Source organism: Sciurus vulgaris (assembly GCF_902686455.1).
Source record: "Sciurus vulgaris genome assembly, chromosome: 1".
Classification (NCBI taxonomy): Eukaryota; Metazoa; Chordata; class Mammalia; order Rodentia; family Sciuridae; genus Sciurus; species Sciurus vulgaris.
In genome coordinates, this window is record NC_136461.1 from 40,996,921 (window position 1) to 41,019,344 (window position 22,424).

A 22,424-nucleotide genomic window follows, 5' to 3' on the forward strand; every position below is an offset into this window, starting at 1 on the left:
CACTGTTGTTCTGGTGGTGAGTGAGAGCCAATTATGGGGTAGAAAAAAAGTTGATTCTGAAGAGCAGGGTAAATCTTCATTTTGGCATTAGCACATGTAATTGATGAGACAAGAGTAGTGCTTGAGGTTGATGAGGGAAGTTTTGCCACTATTTTTGGAGAATTTAGTTAACAAATACTTGTGTAAAAGTACTTTTTCTTTTTTAAAAGATTGAAATGTCTTCATTTATGAAGGTTGAAGTATTTTATTTTCTATTAACCATTACTTGAATACTGTTAGATTTATTGCAAGTTTTATTTTTCTCTAGGGTTTGGATTCAGGATTTGTTCCTAGTGTCCAGGACTTTGACAAGAAATTGACAGAGGCAGATGCTTACCTACAAATCTTGATAGAACAACTAAAGGTATGACATTAGTTTATATATTGAATTGATATAAAGAAATAGTGTTACTGAGCCTGATTTTGAACAAAAACTCTTTCTTGCTATAAATATATAGTCCTCATGTGATTCTTTAGCAGTTTTTAAAGCTGACTTATTCAAAGATCTTTATATCAAACCTAATTATATTGGTAAAGAGCATATTTACATTTTTTTTTGTCATTAAGGGAAAAAGTAAATATCTAGATGTAATTAGAGGGAAATAAGGCTTGCCTTATCTTAGATTCATGTTCTGTTTAAAATCTCTATGAAACTGGTAAGTTTTAATGACTCAATTTCTCTCTCTTTCTCTCTTCTTTCTTTCTGGTACTGGGGATTGAACCCAGGCCTGCTTAACCACTGAGTCACATCACCAGCTTGTTTTACATTTATTTGGAGACACGGTCTCCCTCAGTTGCTTCCGGCCTCACTAAGATGCTGAGGCTGGCTTTGAACTCACAATCGACCTGCCTTAGCCTCCTGAGTCGCTGGGATTACAGGCATGTGCCACAGTGCCCAGCTTAGTGGCTCAATTTCTAAAATCTTTTTTTTAAATTTTAGGGAGAAGTGTAGGTGAGACAGCCTGTCCATCTCCATTATCATTGCTTAGTAAATTATTTCCTTCATTTCCTACTTTAAAAAGAATTAAAAGCAGGGGTCTTAGGAAGAAAAGGAGTGTTGCTAAACTTGGAGACAAAAACTTCTTTGAGTTTGAATTGGTATTTTAAGTTCTTAAGAGTAGTGTGTTTTCTCTGTAATTCTACCTGAGTGGTTGACTTTAACTATTTACAGTCATTCACCCAATAGAACATGACTTGATACAGTGCCAAAAATATATGCTGTGTTGAAAATGTATATAAATCATCTGTGCAAGAAGTACATTTATAAGTAAAGTTTGCTTTTCCGTGTTTAGGAAATGTACACAGTATACTAAAGTGGATTGGTGTTATAACCTTTTTTTCTTATTCTTAATCCTATAGCTTTTTGATGACAAGCTTCAAAACTGTAAAGATGATGAACAGAGAAAGGTAACTTAAATAAACATGATTTTGACTTTAAAAAGCCTTTTGGAGAAACAACAACAGTACAACAATATTTTGACTATTTTAACAGTATTATTGACTAATTGTATAGTACTGTCAATGAACCTTATGGGAATTCTAGTGAATTTTTGTTACGGTTGTGTAATTAAAAAATTAATGTATAAAATTGTAATGTAATTCCCTTTTTTTAAAAGTACTTAGTGTGTTCTTTCCATATATAATGTGTTGAAGGCAGAAAGTTATTTTATTAAATATGCATGTGATCACTTCAGATACTGATAAACCAGTAAGCAAGAATTGTCAGGGGCTTGAGTTGTGGCTCAGTGGTAGAGTGCTCACCCAGCATTCGTGAGGCGCTGGGTTCGATCCTCAGCACCACATAAAAAGAAAATAAAGGTATTGTAATGTCTACCTACAATTAAAAAAAAAAATTTGTCGGAACAGACAAGTGACATACGGAAACAGGTGCTTTAATTATAGTTCTTACTGTTCTTCCCACCTTTGGATTTCTCTTTTTTTTTTTTTTTTGAAATCACATGAATTCCATTTTAAGAGGGCTTAATCTATAAAATGTCTGGAGTTTTTAATTTAAATGTTGGATTTAATACTTTCTTTATAATTTTACATTTGCTTAACATAATACGTTTCTAGTAAAATTCTTTAAATGACTCATCAGCAAAAAAGAAAAAAAAAAAAACCAAACCAGTATCTCTTTATGCTTCTGATTATTTTTGTTTAAATATATTTTTCACAGAAAATCGAGACTCTCAAAGAGACAACAAATGTAAGTTGTTATGTGTTTGATAAACTGTATTGTAAGATGCTATAAATGTTATCTCTGTGCTAAGAACAATTGAGGTTTTAGTTTTTATGAATATTTATAGGGGTGTTTAAGAATTATATTACCATCCAGAGTAATTTAAACTAATAAAATAATCTCTGTAATTGAAATTGACTTAATGTACCATATTTTATCTGTTTCTGGTCTTATCTGAGATGCTTGGATAAAAGGTGTCATACAATCAATAGTACAGGTTGAGTATCTTTTATATGAAATGCTTGGGACCAGAAGTAGTTCTAATTTTGGGTATTTTTGGATTTGAGAATATTTTCACACAAATAATAGGAGATACCTTGATGAGATATCTCAGATACAAACATAAATCATTTATGTTTTATATATACCTCATACACATAGCTTGAAGATAATTTTTAAAAATATTTTTAGTGTGCCTGTGTTTTGACTATGATCTGTCACGTAAGGTCAAGTATGGAATTTTATACTCAGGCATCCTGTCAGCTTTCAAAAAGTTACAGAATTTTTATTTTTTTGGGTAACAGGGATTGAATTGAGGGGCACTTAACCACTGAGCCACATCTCCAGCCCTATTTTATATTTTATTTAGAGACAGGGTCTCAGTAAGTTGCTTAGTGCCTTGCCATTGCTGAGGCTGGCTATGAACTTAAGATCCTCTTGCTTCGGCCTCCCAGTCTGCTGGGATTACAGGCGTGTGCCACTGTACCACCTATATTTTAGATTTATTTTTGGATTAGAAATGCTCAACCTATGTATATTCTCTTGTAAATAAAATATATTGAGATTCAATTTATATAATGTAATGGCCTTCTGAAATTACCTGACAGACTAATAAGATTTGTATTTTGATAAAAGTATCTTAAAAACAGGTAAGTTAATGTTTCAGGTTTATCAATATTTTGACAGGGTCCTTTATTGTTTGTACTTCCATGAATCTTAAGTAGGTGCTGTAGGAGTTTACATTGGGGTGGCTACTCTTAATTTAAGAATTTGAAAGTTAATCAAACTCACATTTTTCTGTTTGTGGTGTTGAAAAGTCATTTAGATAGTATTTTGTATAAATAAACTATATTGTGGCATTCCTTAGCAAATCCTAGAATTACTAATGAATTAACTTTATTTGAGACTATCAGCATATTAGAATCATTGGATAGCTAGAAGAGGAGCGGGTATCTGTGGTGTGGTGTGGGCTTGACTCTTGTGCCTTTGAACTGATTTTTATATTTTAAGCTTCAACATCATGAGACCATATTATTTGGGGTAAGATCCTAAAATCAGTGTTTTGTTTTTATAGAGCATGGTAGAATCAATTAAACACTGCATTGTGTTGCTGCAGATTGCTAAAGTAAGTAAATTTTACTTTCGATTACCTTCATGTAATGGATTCAGAAATTCTTATGGCATTTTTCTTTTAATAACCACAAAACTCAGCTCTGAAAAATTACCTTTCTATGATAAACTGAATTGTGGGGTTATTGATATTAAACAACTATTCTGTTTAGATGTTACCTTTTATGTGTGTCTGTTTTCTGATAACAATTTTTGATAGTGGCTGGGAAGGAAGGGAGCATGTTTGAATGAGTCACTCTTTCTTTCCATTTTACCCATTTCTGCAGCTTGGAACAATGCCATCTTTTGCAAAATCTTTTTTGAAAGTTTTTCTTGGAACATAAGGGAATTAAATTTTAGCAGCTATTTTTCTTATCCATAATGCAGAAAGAATATAATATAGACATTTTAAAAATTATGTTTGATGTAGGATTTTTTTGATATTGAAGAACATGAATGAACTGCTTTAATTGATGTTCTTTGTTAATGAAACAAAACTTATTTTGTATTATTATAGGTTAAAATTTTAATGTATATTGCCTGCTTTTCTGAAAAATTTACTTACTGAAATTTTCTGAAAAGTTTTATTGTGAATAAACTTATTTTTGAAAAAATATTTTCCCCTTATTATACCTACTTATTTTTATCCAGCAGCTAAAAGCATAGGTAGATAGCTCAGCAGCTAGGTTGGAAATGATGTTTATGTGAGTTTTTCATTATTGGTCTATTTTACTTACTCAGTTACATATATTTGTTTGCCCAATTGTGGAAACTTTTTTCTGAGTATTATTATTGACACAATAGGATAGGACAATTATTTGGGTATTAATGATATTCTGCTTATAGGATAAAGGGGGGGCACTGTCATTTTCTTTTGAGGCCAGATTCAACATTAGTGTACTTAAGTGTCAGAACTTAGGGCTTGCATTCGCCTTATAGATATTCTTGACCACTGTGCCTGTTTTGCTGTATGTGTCTGTAAACTTTTCATCTACTTTTGTTAATCAGAATCTGTTCTAAAGCTAAGAAGAAGGGAATATAGGGTTGGAGGCATGAAAGGGGTAAGGTTCTTGGTTTAGTTTTTCTTGGCTCTTAAATTGCATGGGTCAATGAAGGGCACCTACAGTTACCCAAAGCCTATATATAGCTAACTGGTAATCTACATCATAAGTGTGTAAGTGAGTAAGTATTTTAGGGCATTCATATTTCCTTCTCTGGATGATGTTAGAAGAGCTGATACAGTGTGTACGCCTGTTTGAGTTAGCTGTACAACAGTTCACCCCCGGCTTTTTCAGTAGCTCACATTTTAACATTTTTGCCGTGCTTGTCTTTGAAGTGTGTTATAGTTCAAATTGCTAAAGCTCTTTTCTAGAACTTTCTATAGTCTGTACATGGAACCTGTTTTCATCCAGCTTCATAGATCTACATTTCAAAGTCCTTCAGAATGATAATTTGGTCCAAAAATGGAGTTGGACTTTTTATTTAATTTCAGAAGAAAGTTTTATTATTAAGTTTTTTTATGTGCAAATGTAACTTTCAAACTGTGCCCATATGAACTCAGTGTGTATCTTTAAACCTAATTTAATTGTAAATCATGCCATATTACTTGCCTGGTCAAATCTCCTGAATGCTTTTTCCATTTTATTTGAAATGAAATCTTAACTACTTAGCATAACATATCATTTGAGCCATCACCACGCTCTCATCTCATCTCCTACCCTCGCTTAATCACACCGTTCAATAACATTGGCCTGCTTTAGGGATTTTTACTTGCTTTTCCCTTCACCTGGAAGGAACTTACCACAGATTTCCACTGGGCTCCACTCTGTTATTTCACTTTATTTAAATTTCTGCCACATGAAATGTGTTTGGAAAAACCTCCATGGCAACACTATCTAAAATAATTTCTAACTCCCAGTAGTTTCTTTTAATCATGGTCTGGCATCACTAACCAAATTTATACAGTGTATTTGTTTACACATTTATTATCTCTTTATATGAGAGTAAAATCTTGATGAAGACTTTGTCTTAACATTTTTATTAGTTTGCTTAGGATACTGTAACAAAATACTATACACACCAGCAGAAATTTCTTTTCTCACAGTTTGGAAGCTGAAAGTTCAAGAGCAAGGGTCTGACTTTTTCCATTTCTGATGAGGGCTTCCTTTTTGGTCTGGAGATAATCAGTGAATTCATATAGTCTTTCCTTGGAGTGTGTGCACAGAGAAAGCCTAAGTTCTCTGGTGTTTCTTCTTTTATGGATACTAATCCTGTTTAATCAGAGCCCCATGTTTTTTACCTCATTTAACCTTAATTAAATCCTTAGAAATCTTTGTCCAATTATAGCCACTTTGGGGATTAGAACTTCAACATAGGAATTTGGGGTGGGCACAGACATTCAGTCTGTAACAACAGTGTAGCCTCAGTGTCTATAATATTTGCCTGTGAATTATTGAATGATTTTTCTAACTCAATTTTTTTAATGATTGCATGGTTTATATTTACCCTACATTATACATTACCCTACCCACTATAGTTATGATTCATTTCATTGAATCGCCTTTACCAAGCTGTGACAAAAATTCTTATATATTAATCTTTAGGCAAATCTAAACAGTTAACTGATCTGTGATTAAGATACAATGTTTTAAAGTAATAATAACAGGCAGCATTGCATAATCTTAAAGAACATAGACTCTGGAGCCAAAATGGATTTGATAGCAGTTCCATCACCAGAAGCAAGTTTGTTTATCTTTTCTGTGCTTTGCTTTATATTCTCTATAAAGCAGTGATAATATTAGTATCTATCTCTTACTTATATTGTAAAATTTAAATGGAGTACTATTTGTAATGCTCTTAATACCAGACATACAATAAACTCTAAATATTTCTTAAATATAAAAAAAATTTAGGAAGATCTAAAATTTAAAGTGACAATATAACATACTGATAAAAATGGGAGACCTTTAATCCAGTATTGATGGAAATATAAATTGTCATGTCCACTTTAGAGGACTAAAAAAGATTTTGTTCCTGTATTTTTTAATTTTAACTCATATTTAAGTCTACTTCAAGTTAGTTTTTGTATTGTGATATGAGGTAGGGATCCATATTCTTTTGTTGTTGTTGTTGTTGTGTATGTAGATATCCAGACATCCCAGACCCATTTGATGAATCTTTCTTATAGTATAATTAGGCAGTGTACGAGCATAAAATTAAGAGGGCTTTCACTAGACTATGTTGCCTCATTAGAGAGGTGGGGATGTGTTTCATTTTTTTTTTTAATGATGAACATGGTTTAGAAATACTACAGTTTATAATTGTGGTCAAAAGTCTTCCTAAATTATGTGGTGCTTGTGTTTTTGTTGACTATTCATATTTTCAGATTTCAGTCATGCTGGTGTGTTCAAAGAGAATAACCATGTATAAGAATGAAAGACCATATAACCAAATAAACCTGCCATGTAATTCAAGTAGGAAGCAACTTTGGACCCTTTCTTTGTTTCATTAATATAATTGATATTGAATTTAGTAGAATCTCTGGTTCAATAATACTTGAGATTTTGCTTTAGCTCACCAATTAGAGGGCAACTTGTAGTTTATTTAGAAAACAAAAATAAGAAAGGAGAAAGGGAAAAAGTGAGGGTAAGCCAACTATGGTAATAGAACAAAAATCCATTGAATGTATATGGGGATGATTGATAGTAAGGCTTGTGGGTTCATCTAGATTTGACACTGCTTTAAAAACAAACCACAATGGCAACTCAGATAGTAAATCCTGATTTAAAGTAGCATATGCTACTAATTGAGAACATTTTAGGGGGAAAATGTTAGATGTTTAAGTTTACCTTAAACTACACTAGAATTAGAAGTGCTGGTTTTAAATGTGATGTACTGTCAGTAGTCTATTGCTGTTTAACAAACCACCCCAAAATCGAGTGTCTTAAAATAACAGTCATTTATTTTCCTCACAAATCTGCATTTTGTCAGGCTTCATGGCTTGTCTCTGCTTTGTTTAACCTTGGCTGGATTAAAGGCTGAGGGATCCACTTTCACGATGGCTCACTCACATGGCTAAGAAGTTGGATTGGGGGTCTAGGTTCTTCTCCACATAGTTTGTTTGTTTGTTTGTTTGTTTGTTTGTTTTTTTTTTTTTTGGTGGTGCTGAGGCCCTCCATATAGTTCTTTTTGTGACTGCTTGGGCTTTTTCATAGTGTAGTAGGGTTCCCATAAAATGAGATAGAAGTTTGTGGCATTTTAGAAGTCAGAATAATCATTACTCTTGTACTTACTGGTAGATGTGGTCACGAAGACCCCTTTGGGTTCAGTAGTAGGGGACATGATCTCTGCCTTTTGATAGGGTTATTTTTTGGACATTTTAAGCTACCATATGTATATAATTCTAAAGAAGTCTTTTTGAAAATAAATTTAATGTTTAGAAATTAGAAGAGCAAAACTAAAAGTCAATTAAATTTTCATCTAAGCGAGAAACTTTCTTTTCCATTTTTCTTTCTATATAAGTTTCAGTAATTTATTTTCAACTATCTTCGTATTCAGAATTACTGAAGTTTTGGGTGCTTTAAATATATCGTTAACTCAGTTGTGAAAATAAAAGGGAAATATCAGCTTGAATTATGTGTATATTAAAATGGAGATACTTTCAGGGATTTGTAAAATACATGTACTGTGCCAGTGATCCCCAAGACTGTCTGTGGGTTTGGAAATTGGCTAGAGGCACTCATAGCTATGACTTACTACAAAATCAACAAAATGAAAAGGCACATAGGGAAAAGTCCAGAGGAAACCAAGCAGGAGTCTTCTCCGAGTGGAATTATACAGGATGCATTTAATTCCTCCCATAACAAATCATGATAACAGGTGTGAAATATTATCTACCTTGGAAAGCTCATTAGAGACTCTGTGCCTAGAGATTTTATTGGAGGATTGTCACATAGGCACTTTCTTTTGATGCTTAATACATTCCAGATTTAAAGAAGAAAATGGGGCATTCAGCATAAACCATAGTGTTTTCATAAACAACATAGCTATGTTGACCCACTCTAACCATTTTGCTGGTGGGAACTTTCTTGAAACCTGAGTTCCCAGATACCAGCTAAAGGACAGCTTTGCAAGCATGTTTTTCAAAGGAGCCACCCCAGGACTGCTCTGTTAGTTCTTTTCTGCACATGTACTTAACAGAAATTATCCTAAATTTTCAAATTGTTCTCGTTTGAAGCTTTGGTGTATAGATTTCTGAAAAAATTAAAAATAAATGAGATGTAACTTGGCTGTTGTGTTTAAAATCAAGACAAAAGATTAGTTTCTACTCAAACTTGAGTAGAGTGGGAACCAATGGTGCATGCCTGTAATCCCAGTGACTTGGGATGCTGAAGCAGAAGTATCACAAGGTTGAGGCCAGCCTGGACGAATTTAGTTGAGAACTTACCTCAGCAAATAAAAAGACCTGAGATATAACTCCACAGTAGAGCACTTGCCTAGCATGCAAGGACCCTGAGTTCGATCCTAGTATTGCAAAACAAAAACAACAAAAAACTTGAAAGCTTCCAGACAGATTAGGGTTAAAACCTTAAATGTTTTGTTTAAATATATTGTATATGTAATACTAAAATGTGAACTTTTTCCTTGTGGGTATGTTTTCTGCTTTAGAGAATTGTTCTTTTACCAAAAAAAGGGTTGGGGGGGACTGTGACATCCATTTACCTGATTTCTCTTGGCTTCATATTTTGGAATCTCCCCAAGGTGTCTAATAGAAAGAATAATGTATTTCTGGGTCTTTAATTTAGTACTACATTTATATTATTATACCCTTGGATGAAGCAAGAATATGTAGTATTAGTTTTCCCTTTATTATTAATATTAAAATTTTTTTAGTTGTAGATGGATATAATATCTTTAATTAAGTAATTAATTAATTTTCACGTGGTGCTGAGAATCAAACCCAGTACCTAACGCATGCTAGGCAAGCGCCTTGCCACTGAGTTACAACCCAAGCCCAGTTTTCCCTTTATTATTAATACTAAATTTTAGGCAGTGTGTGGTGGTACACACCTTTAACTACTGCTTCTTGGGGTCTGGAGGCAGGAGGATTGCAAATTTGAGGCCAGCCTGGGCAACTTAGCGACCATTTTACATGAATGAACATGAGGAAATTCAAAAAAGATAGTTTTCTTAGGTCATAGTATTGTAAGAATACACCAGTTTTAATAATCATCTTACCTTTAAACATTTTTAAAGTTTTTTTTTTTTTCCTTCCTTAAATTTCTCTCAGTACATACTTTCTCCCCCAAATCTCTGATGGTTACTTCCTATATAGTACGTGTCTAGGAAATAGTTTTTCATCTCTGAGAATGAGACAGTCCCAAAAGATTGCTCATTCCTCATGTATGCATCCGTGTTGGTTACTGAGCCTCACAGGAGAATGGAAAGGAAGAGAATTGAAGAGTCCAAGATATAAAAGGTGAGCTCTTAGGTTCCTTCCACATGAGGAATGAGTGTGTATTGGCAATTCCACCACCTTCTCACTCTTTAAGCGTATCCTTGCCAGAGGCAAGGTAGAATAGCATATTTGTTAAGAGCATAGATTCTGGAATGAGACTGCCAGTATTGAAATCCTGGTTCCCTCTGTTTCAATTTCCTCATCTTTCTGGGGGAATTATAATAGAACCTATGTTATCATGTTGTTGGTGAAATATACGAGTTAATACGTATAAAATGCCCACCAAGTACTAAGTATTAGCTATTACATCATCATCCCATGGATAGAGCAATTATGTTTACTGAAATAAAAATCAGAATGTCTTTTGTAGAAAAGTATTAGTCTAATTCTGAGACCAGTAATCCGAATATACAAAATTGTGTCCATTTCAAGCTTTTTAGGGCATATGATTGACACACCTTGAAAGTGTAGTGAGAGTTTAGGAATTGTAGGGATTAGCATAATTTACTATAAAGTTTAAACTCGGGCTGGTTCTATAGCTCAGTGGTAGAGCACTTGCCTAGCATGTTTTGAGGCACTGGGTTCAATCCTCAGCACTACATAAAAATAAAGTCAAGTCATTGTGTCTATATACAACTAAAAAAATATATTTTAAAAATGTTTAAACTCAAATTTAGAATCTTCAATCCTAAATTAGTATATTGCTTTTAATTGTTGGTATGTTACGACTCCAGTTTAATAGGATATTTCCTCAGTGAACTCAATGTCTATGTAGAAAAAGAATTGTCATGCTATTGCTGTTGTTAAGTAGCTAGCAATGGAGTTATGTTTGGCTAGGAATATACAAATGGAATTAATCTTAGCGGAAGCAGAGATCTATGTAGTAGTCTAACACTATTACTTACACAGTGAAATAAGCTTTCTTAGTAGAAAAAGTACACGTGGCATTACTTAAATAAAAGAATAAAGTTAATATTCTTAACATTTTTCCTAAAGGACCAGAGTAATGCGGAGAAGCACGCAGATGGAATTATAGTAAGTTTAATCTAATCTTTTTGTTTCCCTTTACTTCTGCAGAGCATTATAACCAGTCATGTCAGGAGAAGCCTGAATTTCTACTCATTTTTCAACGCAAATTCCTTTTTTCACCTACTCACTGCTTTTTGTTATTAACTCTTGCAATTTTCTGTGAGCTCTTTAAGTTGGCCATCTTTCAACAATCATTTGGAGGGGAAATGACAATCTTAAAATTATTTCTAAGTAATGGTTTCAGTTGAATCACTTTGCATGTGTTACTTGAGGGGTTAATCATGGTATGAAAACAGCTTTTACAATTAAATAAGGCACAACTCACCATGCTACATTTCTTGAAAAGCTTCTTTTTGTCTCAGATGAAAGCAGTATAGAAACATGTCATTCTATTTAAACATGTTTATGGGTTCCTGTTCTTTTTAGTTTTAGATTTTGTATTGTATTGACTCACTGTTACTATGATATATAGATATATACTGCATTCTTGTTGAAATGAATTGCAACATGAATTCTTTCACTTCCAGTCATTTTCTTCTTTCTTCCTCTTTAGTTTTTTACCCTTTTTTAAATATTCAACTTCCCCTTCAAAAATAAAGAAAAAAATTTATTGTAATAGTTCCAGTCAGAAATAAAAGTTAGATTTTTGAAGTTTTGTAGTTCGAACTACTCTAGCCATGGAAACTGAATAACTTCTGTTGAGAATCTTTCTTTTCTTTTCTTTTTTGCCATAGGGTTTTTAAAAAAAAATACTAAATTTGTTCTAATTAGTTACACATGACAATAGAATGCATTTTAACACATTGTACATGTGTTGAGAATATTTCTGAAGCAGGAAGCAGCTCTTTTTGCCCTGAAACTTTACAAATGCCAGCTTGTCTGAGATCTGGAATCATTTTGTAAATCTTTAGAACCATCTCATGTTTATAAAAGGATGAGCATGTTATCTTTATATTTGGCTTAAAATGGAAAACAGAAATTAGATATCTATGTTCTTTGCATATTTCTTAAGAAAGCAAATAAGAGAAGTATCTTTGAAATAGAAATTAAATACATTGGAATTTCCGTTTCTGTTCACAGTGTGAGTTCTGGTGATGTAATACAATTACATGATATAAATACAACATAATCTATGTCTTCCTGAGATATCATTGAAGATTATTAGCCTCATGGGAAAGGACTATATGTGTTTGTTATCTAGTATTTCATGGTCCCCAAAGACTACTCCTAAAAAGCTTATGTTGGCAGTTATTTTCATGTCTTTTTCCCTCAAAGTCAAGTTAATTGTGTTAAAAAATGGTCAGGATTTAATAAAGCATACCAAAAATATTTGATTACTTTCAGTTGTGAATAGCATTTGGCAAGTTTATACTCACAGTAAATTTAAACGTGTAGAAAACAAACATGTTTGATTAATTTGCCCATGAACTGTAGCAGCTTTCTTTGAGAGTTATTTTAAAGAAAAGAATGGTTCATGATGTATGCCTTAGGTCCACATTGCTTGAACTTACCGTAACAGCCCTGTTGCTTACTACCTGTGATCTTAAGCAGGTTACTTAACCTTCCTGAGTCTTATTTTCCTTATTGATAAAGAAAGCTGAAAGGTTCTACCTTCAAATGTTGTAAGGTGCAGAGTGATCCCATAGTATTCTATAAATGTTAGCTGTACATACTTATATGTACATATAGTTCATTATATATTATTTTTCATGAGTTTAATTAATGTCTTAACAAATTAGGACCTGAATATTATTTTTTTGAACTTCTCAAACTCTCGCACATTTTTTTAAAGCAAGATATAGAATATAATTTTATGTATTTTAGCTTGAAGTTGATTGACCAAGGACCATAGATTAATGTAGACTATTTTTTTTTGTCAAAGACAATAAGATTGAATACTTTTAATATACATACCTCCAAATGACAAAATTATAACAAACTTAGTTATAGATCTTAATTTGTGATTCATGGTTTGTGGAGCCTCCTTTCTATTAAAATAGAGAGAGATCTACTGGGTCAGAACAGTGGATTTTGTAGGTTAGGAACAAGGAATTTGAAGAGTAGAAAAACTGGTTTACATCAGGTTACTTTTTTTATTACACTGAATCAGGTAGATGGGAATCTCCTGTGTTCTAGAAAAACTGATCTCCTTTGAATTTCAGTTTGATTATGCAGCATTTAGCATGAGTGATTCCATTTGGTTTGGTCTCATCTGTTGGGGCCAAATATAGGAGCTCAGTTCAAAGCACTAACTGCCCATAAATTCTGTTTAACAATACACATAAGTTTAAAGGTGATTTCTTTTGTTGACAAGCCTAATATTAGAACATTTTATCTGGTACATGATTCCAAAGTTACTTTATTTATTAGTCTCTTCAAGGAGAGGGTTGAGGAGATATATTCTCATTCTTGTGGATTAGTAGTGGGATTTGCCTTTGTAAAACACTTCCAGTCCTTTGGAGAAAAGCACTTTGTAACAAGAAATTTAAGAATAGCTCCAAGACTTGCTGAGACGCTTGTTATAATGACTTGGTCTAGATATGAAAATAATCAAAGTAATAACCAGGAAGCTCATAGAGACCATATCACCCATTTTTTCCCTTCATTTTATAGACTGGGAAACTGAGACCCACAGATAAGATGCTTGAGGGTTCTAAGGAATTAAAATTCTAAGGTTCTGTTTCTGTCCTTTTCTCGGTGCTTTGGAACATTCCCCACTTCACTACGTTTTTGATTAATAGTGATTACGTTCAGGGTATCTTCCCTAAGTGTTCTTTATTTTTCATTTAGAATATTTATGATAAAAGGACTATTGTAGTGACAAAAATCAGAATTCTTATGTGATTTAAGAGATCTGACTTAATGGTTCTAAAATCAAGAAAGGGGTTTTCTTGATTTTTAAAAATTTATTCAGACATTAATTGAAAAGAGTACAAAAACTTGATATTGTTAGTTACTTTTTAAGTTTTTACAGATACTTTTTTTGGGATCAGTCATTAGTAAAGACCTGGATTTAAAATATTAAAAAAAAAAAAAAAGAAAAGAAAAAAAGAAATCCTTCTTCTCATACTCAGTAGAAGATACTTCTTTGCCTTGAGTGACCATAAAACTGGACACTAACTCTGTATGACAGAGTGGTGGAGTAGCAGTGGTCTAGGATGGAAAGATGAGATTGTCATAATGCAGGTCCATTAGCCTAGTGGTAGGCACAGTATTTATTAACACCAGAGAAATATTTGTTGAATTGTTTTTGAAGCACTGAATTGAGAGGTTATTGTTTTAGCTTCTTCAAATCTTCTTCACACCATTTTACAACTCCTGAGTTTTTCCTGTTAACTTTACCATCTTATTTGACAGTGATTGAGTAATTTTCTTTTCTTACTGTGCTTTGTTAGAAGAAACTTTCACTTGTCTGTGCAGAAAAGGTGTTTCATTTTCTCTTTGCATTTTGACCTTTCTTATCTACATAGCTTCCTTCAGGATTTTGCTGTCAGAAATGGGGTTTCGCTCATATGGGTGGGTCAGCACCAGAAGAACAGTTAACTAAAAATAACTACATGTGTTTCTTTATCTCAGAGTACTATTAATCCTGTAGATGCAATATATCAACCTAGTCCCTTGGAACCTGTAATCAGCACAATGCCTTCCCAGACTGTCTTACCTCCAGGTAATATTTGGAAAAATATTTCATAGATTCATTGATGAGAAAAAATTTCAACTTTTTTTTTTTCTTTGAAAAGTCAAAGTAATCCTAGCATTCCCCCCCCCCCCCCCCCCCCCCCCCCCGTGCTGGGGATTGAACCTAGGGCCTTGTGGTGCAAGGCAAGCACTCTACCAACTGAGCTACATCCCCAGCCCAGCATTTTTTTTTTTTTTTTTTAAGTAAATTAAATGATCACCAATAATCATACAGGTGAAAGTGATAACAAAAATTAATAGTATTTTGATATGGGAACTTTTGAAGTATGATGAAAGGGGTTGTAGGGTTCAGAGATGGAAGGCAACATGGACTTGAATTTGCTAGTAGGGCAGAATTCTTTTTTTTTTTTTTTTTTTTTTTTTTGTACTAGGAATTGAACCCAAGAGTGCTTTATTTACCACTGAGTTACATCCCCAGCCTGTTTTGTTTTTTCATTTTGAGATACAATCTCGCTAAGTTGCTGAGGCCAGCCTAAAACTTGTGGTCCTCCTACCTCAGCCTCCCAAGTTGCTGGTATTGCAGCTGTGCACCACTGTGCCTGTCTGGTAGGACAGAATTCTTTGACTCAGAATTCATCTCTATCAAGGAAAACTTAGTGTACCTTAATCTACTTAAGGGTAATCCAGGAATATTCAGTTTTCAGGTATTCGTTATAACTTAGAACAATACAAAGTTTTATTTAATATAATGAAAATGTGAAGAATAAAATTTATGATGCCTCCTGATCAGATGCAATTTTAAATATGGAGCAATATATGCTTTTTTAAAAAAACTGACAAAGGAAGACTAAGGGCTAACACCCAATTTTACTTATTCTGTTTGCCTTTTTGTTTCATCGATCATTTTTGTGTTCTCTTTGATGACACAGTGAAGCCATAAATTGCATTGTAAAAGGGAAATTTCCTTTTTAAAAAAAACTTTTAAGTATGTGAAATCCTTTTTATGAATTTTTGCTCCTTAATAGAATGAGCTTAATATTTCTTTGCAGACTAAAGAGGAGATATTGTGCGCTGTTTCACATTTTATATGATTTGGAACTCAACCACATTATCAACAGAAGCATGTATTGGTTTTACAAAATAGTTACAATGAGCATTTGCCTATCATGGCTGGTCTCTTGATACCTTGCTTGGTGTCTTAGTACTCTTGTAGCATTATCTTTGAATTTAAGGGACTAGTAGGTCAGAAAGGAGGAGTAGCTTGAAACCTAATTAAATACTATTTTAGAAACTTCTGAACTTAATGATTTTGAATCCCAGACAGTTGCAGTATGTGTGTTTGGCTGTTTTCTCTAACTTATTTCACATATTCAAATCTAGAACCAGCTCAGTTGTGTAAGTCAGAGCAGCGTCCGTCTTCCCTACCTGTTGGACCTGTATTAGCTACCTTGGGACATCATCAGACTCCAACACCAAATAGTACAGGTACAGATTTGTGTAACCTTTCCTTCCTATAACTCTCCATTAACATTTAAGATTTGCGTATAACTACTAATGGGTAAAAAGTTGAAGGAATATGATGTATATTTCTTTTGGAAATAGTTTAGTTTTATCATTATAGTTACATACATGAAGTAGTTAACTTTGTTAATGAATCAGAAGCTTTAGTAAGTAATTATAGTTCAAATTAAATACTGCAGTATTGTTTTGTTTTTGTAGCTTAATTATTTGGGGTTCACATTGAATATTTTAGGAAATTTACTCAAGTTATACTTGAATATTTTCTTACTGTAAAGGGATCAGACAGTACAGAAGTATGCAGATAAGTTGAAAGTCCTCATTAGTCCCCCCCCATACGTATACATGTTTGTACAAATGCACCTCTGATGTGTGATTTTATTTAGTTGTTTTAATGTTCATATAATTAGGTTTACAGCATTCTTTTTATAGCTCCTTTTTCCATTTTTTGTTTTTCCATTAATGCACATTTAGGTCGTTTCCAGTATTTTCCTATTATAACAATATTTTTCAGTAATATTCTTATATAGTACCTTTGGATGTGAGCATTTTTGTTTTGTTTTGTTTTTGCAGTTCTGGGGATTGAACCCAGGGCCTCATGCTTGAGAGACAAGCACTCTACCCACTGAGCTATCTCCCCAGCGCTGAGCATTTTTTAGGAAACATTTATTAGTCTTTCACATTTTTGCCAGTTTTATAGGCAGAAAAGGGATACTTTGTTTTAATTAACATCTGCTTAATTTGTTTAGAATTATGGACTTTAATTTTTTTCTCCAATTTATAGGTATAATATCCATGTTAGATATTAGAGTTTTAAAAAATCTTATTAAATTTATATTACATTACCTGTAGAACCCAATTTAAGGAAGCACTGAGTACTTTTGACCCTATTAAAATTAGGAGGCCAAAGCCAGAACCACTCTTGAGAAGGTGGGAGGTCAGCCCCACTTGATCCTCCACAGATTTCTTTCTGGGTAGGACTTTTTCTATGTAATAAAAAAATTCCATCATGATTTTAGCCCATTTCAAATTTTGAAGTGGTGAATGCACTGATGTTCCTGTGTTGGTCTTTAATATTTAACAGTGTGGGCAGTCTCTTCTGAATTTTGAAAGAAAATAGGTGAACAATAGCTCTCTTAGAAGCTCTTGGGAAAATGCTAATAAAGAATTTGAATAATGAAGTTGAAATGTTTTGGCTGACTTCTGTATTATATGAACTGAGTATAATTCATTCATCTTAACAGCAGTACCTGTGATTTTTATTTATGGTTTATAAGGTTGGATTGTGAAGCAAACAAAATTTATCTATTGAAAAATAGATAAAACTATTGACTAATTTTGAAAATGTGAGAAGCTTTTCCTTACTTTCATTAATTTTAGTATAAATTATGTCCAAGAGGTGAAGATTATCTTTTGAGAAGTATTTCAGAAAGAGATTATTTCAAGAATCTTACTATTGTTTTAGCATAGGAGGGTCTAAGGAAATTCAAAAAATTAAAATTAGTATGTGATTTCTGTCTTGTTTGAGCTTTGATCCTAACTTCTGTATTTTCTCCACCCTCCTTTCCTTTCCCTCTCACTAACCCGAGAAAGAATGGAGAAACTAAGAAGTCATTTTGTTAACTATCATAAGGTGCTTCTAGTTATTTGGTTTGCAGATCCCACTCAAACTCATTTTCTTCTTAGACCCAATTTCAGTGGTGTGATCACCTGGAGAACTTTCATGTTACTTAATTACTTGTAATTCCTAGTCTAACTTTCCCTAATCCAACAAGAGAAAGTTTCTTTTCTGTCTTATTTCCACTATTGGAGAAAAAAAGAGAATTGAAAGTTATTTGCTTAGGTAAGTTACCTTTGGAATTTCCGCAATATGTGTTACTTTTTAAGGAGCAAATAGTACTATTTTTAAAGTATTTTTGTGAACATGGCAACCAAGTGTGGCAGACTGATTCGCTTTTTCCTAACTATTGAACCAAAGATACAGGAATGGACTGAAAATCCAGGGGTAGCTCTAGAGTCATTTTTATTGCTACTACCTTCCATTTCTTCCAGATGTCTAATCTTGCCTTTTGATTGTCACCAGTGATTAACTCTAATCCCCAGTAGGTATCTGTAGTACTTGGTTTTTCTGTGTATAGTTTTTGTTTGTTTTGACTTTATTGCTTAACAGTGTGCCAGATGATCATTTCAGATTTGATGGTAGTCTTCTTTCTCTGGCCTTCCATTAATTTCCATATCTTTAGTAGTAGCCTCTTTAGGAATAGGATAGCATTCTTCTGAGCCTTTTCCCTTTCTGCATTCTTCCCATACTAGCCCTCTTATTATTATTTCTATCCCTGAGCCCTAGCATCTGACTTAGGCTTAGATGAAAAAGAAATGAGGAGCTTGTGTAGTGTGCACTTGGGACTTTGTGCAGAGGTTTTGGATTTTTCACGTGACCTCCATGAAAAAGGAGTAATGTGAACAATATTTTAACATTTGTGTAGTCTTGATATTTTTTCTATTTTGCATTTCCATTGGGTCTAGATATGTGGTCTATAATTTAAAATATAGTTTTGGCTTCCCATTGGTACTGATGTCTATTGTAGGACTTCAGTATCACAACTCACAAGCATTCCCTTCTGAATATTAAAGAGAAATTTACCTTAAATTATAGGATGGGGACGCAGAAGCTTTTTCTTTTATTTAAAAGGCTATTTCCCATTTCTATAACATGATAGACCTTTTCCTCATTTACTTTAAATGTTATTTTCTTTACAAATAGAGTGGAGACTTCTACCAACTTAACCAAACTCTTAATCTTAGAAAGATCTGCTTTGCCCTTACTCCCTAATTACCATTTTTTCCCTAATTAAAAAATTTTTTAACTTCCTAGGCAGTGGGCATTCACCACCTAGTAGCAGTCTAACTTCTCCAAGTCATGTCAACTTGTCTCCAAATACAGTCCCAGAGTTCTCTTACTCTAGCAGTGAAGATGAATTCTATGATGCTGATGAATTCCATCAGAGTGGCTCATCCCCAAAGCGCTTAATAGAGTAAGTACATGAATCAAATGTGTATTTCCTGGTTTTTAAAAATATAATTTGATTTCAAGACTGGTGATAAGGAGAGGCTTGGTTTATATAGTTATATAGTAAGGACAACTTACTTTTCTTGGCTTATTGAGCAAAGTCAGTTCTAAGGGAGTTTTGATTTTACTGCAGACTTAATCCAAATGTAATAAATAGCATCATCTATGGTAATGTTCCAATAATGTTAGTTCAACTCTGGACAGTTTTGTAGCACCAACAATAGGAGAGGATCCAATCTGAGTGCATAAACTATGGAGAAGTCAGAGCTCATCATTACTTCTTTTTGCACTAGAGAGAGTGAAGCTGTTCATCATTTGTAAGTCAGGCACTGTACTAGGTGGAAGAACGATACTGTAGTTAAAATAATCACGTCTCTGCCCTTAAATATGCGGTGTCTTAGTCTGCTCTAAGTTGGGTAACTATAAACTGGGTAGCTTACGAGCAACACAAACTTATTTCTCACATTCTGGATGCTGGGAATTCCAAGATCAAGTTGCTGATTGATTTGGTATCTAGTAGTGGAGGGCTTACCTTATGGTTCATGGATAGCACCTTTGAATGGTGTCCTCCCATGATGGAAGAGGCGAGGCAACTCTCTGGGACCTCTCCAAGGACTAATTCTATTCTTAAGGGTACCACCTCACAATCTAATCACTGTCCAAAGGTTTGTACCTCATACTATCACATTGGTCATTGAGTGTTAACATGTGAATTTGGGGAAGAATAAGCACATGTAGGAAGAATAAGCACAAGAATAAGCACAAGCACAGAATGCCATGGGTCATTTTGAAGTCTTAAGAAGTCAGGGAAGATTCCCAGAGGAAAGAGGGATGATATGATCAAAGGTGAGATGTGGGGAGTAGAGAGAAGGGAAATTGGGGATAAAGGGAGAGATAAATGGAAATGTTTGTATACAAATGGAACCCTGTTAGAAAGGCCTGGAGACTAGGGGTGGCTGATTTCTTTGGGGAATTGTAAGTAGTTTGGTATGATTGAAGTATGAGGTGTGGTAAGTGGTTAAAAAGGAAAACGAAAAGAAAAGCACTGGGGGATAAAGATGCGAAAGTTGACAAGACCTTGGCATGAAAGTCTTTAGCCTTTTATGAATTTTGAGCATATTTCCATGCATGATGGCAGTTGCTGGTCTTATCTACATTTTAGAAAGAGATTCACCTAAATTGTGTAGAATTAAATGCAGGTGGTGGGGGTTTTGGGGTGGGGGGTGCTATATTACAGATAGAAAGACTAGCCAAAACCTGACAGTAATTGTATTGGGAATGGAGGGAAGGGTTCCAGAGATAATAAACAGGCACATTTTGGCTGATCACGATGGTAGATTTTTCTTCATTGGAAAATATTTGACCTATATTTTATCCCATTGAGTAAAAGCTAGATATGTACCATTTTGTACAATAAAAGTTTTCATTGCCATTTACATGTTAGCTAATGAGCGAAGTACTTGTCAGCCCTAGCAGCGTACAAGTTGCTATTATTAAGACTTTGGATTCTGGAATCTCAGAAAGAATGTCTTCTAAATCTGTTTTGTTTCAAACGTGTGTGACCTTGGTCAATTTATTTAACCTATGTAATTCTGTTTCCTCATTTATAAAATGAGAATAATATTAATTTCAACTTCAAGGGGTCACTGTGAATATTTAAATGAAAAAAAGTGCTGAATTTGCATCTGGCACATTATAATAGCTGTTGTTTTATTTCTCTTTTGGTACTGGGATTTGAAACCAGTTGTTCTTTTAGCATTGAACTTCATCCCAAGCCTTTTTTTATTTTTTATTTTAAAGACAGTGTCTCGGGGCTGGGAATATAGCTCAGTTAGTAGAGTGCTTGCCTTGTTAGCACAAGGCCCTGGGTTCAATCCCCAGTACCACAAAAAAAAAAAAAAAAAAAAAAAAAAAAGACAGTGTCTCACTTAAGTTGCTAAGGCTGGCCTTGAATTTGCCTTAGCCCCCTGAGTCATTGGAATTACAGGCATGTGCCACCATGCCCAGCTAATAAAAGCTGTTGTTTTAAAAAGTGAATTAATGTTTTATTTATTCTGCTTGTGTTTATTATAGATGTAGTTGGCTTAGTTTTTCCTGGCATATTTTTTTTTTTAAGCTTTACTGCTTTCCTGGAGATTGATACTATTGTTATAACTGGAGTTTGCTTTGTAAGATGGTACAGATTTGGAAGTTATTATATATGAATTTATAAGCAAAGTATCATCAGGTATTCCCTAAACATTGGATGTTGGTTTCTTTTAATAAGAAAGTTTGTGTAGGATCCTGGAGTTCTCTTAAACATGCAAATGATTTGAGAAATCTGGTATTCCTTTATAGTTACATCATAAAGGCTCAAAATCTCAGCTGATATAAGGAATATGATTATTGATTATGTTGGTTCTTACAGGTTTTTTGACTTCGTGGATAAAATTCAGCTTTTGATTATAGGGAAAAGTGAAATATGTGATCTCATTAAGACATGGAACTTGAATTTTAGGGTTGGGAGGTTTGAACCCACAATTCAAGGCTAGCTGAGCAGTAGGACTTCATTTAACATGGACTGACTGACTGACTTATTTCCTACCTCCCTTTATCCATGTTTTTTGGTTTGAGACGGGGTCTTGCTATGTTCCCAGGCTGGCCTTGAATTCTTGGGCTTAAGCAGTTCACCCCCCTCAGCCTCCAGAGGAGCTGCAACCGTAGGCACACCAGTTTGGTGTCTCTTTTTCTTTTTCTTTCTGGTACTAGAGGTTGAACCCAGGGGCACTCTACTGAGCTACATCCCTTCATACCCTTTGTTTTTTATTTTGATACATGGTTTCACTAAGTTGCCAAGGCTGGCCTCTTTTTTTTTTTTTTTTTATTGTAAACAAATGGGATACATGTTGTTTCTCTGTTAAGGCTGGCCTCTTAACTTCTGATCTTCCTGCCTCAGTTTCCTAAATCACTGGGATTACAGGTGTGCACACTGGACCTGGCTTGGTTTCTCTTCTTAATGTTCTATATTAGGAAATAATATTGAGAAACCGTTTTTAGAAGTTTGCCAATGAAATTTCCCTTTAATTTTTTTTCTAAAATTTTACAATTATGGGCTTAAAAGGAAA

General features: G+C 33.8%; 1 protein-coding gene across 15 annotated transcripts in view; it reads left to right on the forward strand.

Annotated features, from left to right (window-relative positions):
- The window catches only part of OSBPL9 (oxysterol binding protein like 9), a gene marked incomplete at its 5' end in the record, with an annotated part of 149,489 nt that overhangs the window by 101,186 nt on the left and 25,879 nt on the right, over nucleotides 1-22,424 (forward strand). For 6 of the 15 annotated variants that reach the window (XR_013766296.1, XR_013766297.1, XR_013766304.1 and 3 more), the window contains 8 exons: nucleotides 308-403; nucleotides 1,399-1,446; nucleotides 2,216-2,245; nucleotides 3,573-3,623; nucleotides 11,061-11,099; nucleotides 14,670-14,760; nucleotides 16,113-16,217; nucleotides 19,126-19,285. Coding sequence is in view for 5 of the 15 variants with exons in the window: in XM_079154410.1 (XP_079010536.1) it covers nucleotides 308-403; nucleotides 1,399-1,446; nucleotides 2,216-2,245; nucleotides 3,573-3,623; nucleotides 11,061-11,099; nucleotides 14,670-14,760; nucleotides 16,113-16,217; nucleotides 19,126-19,285 (620 nt within the window). The remainder of the gene's footprint in view (nucleotides 1-307; nucleotides 404-1,398; nucleotides 1,447-2,215; nucleotides 2,246-3,572; nucleotides 3,624-11,060; nucleotides 11,100-14,669; nucleotides 14,761-16,112; nucleotides 16,218-19,125; nucleotides 19,286-22,424) is intronic. The other 9 variants (XR_013766298.1, XM_079154412.1, XM_079154411.1 and 6 more) reach the window with 6 other exon arrangements.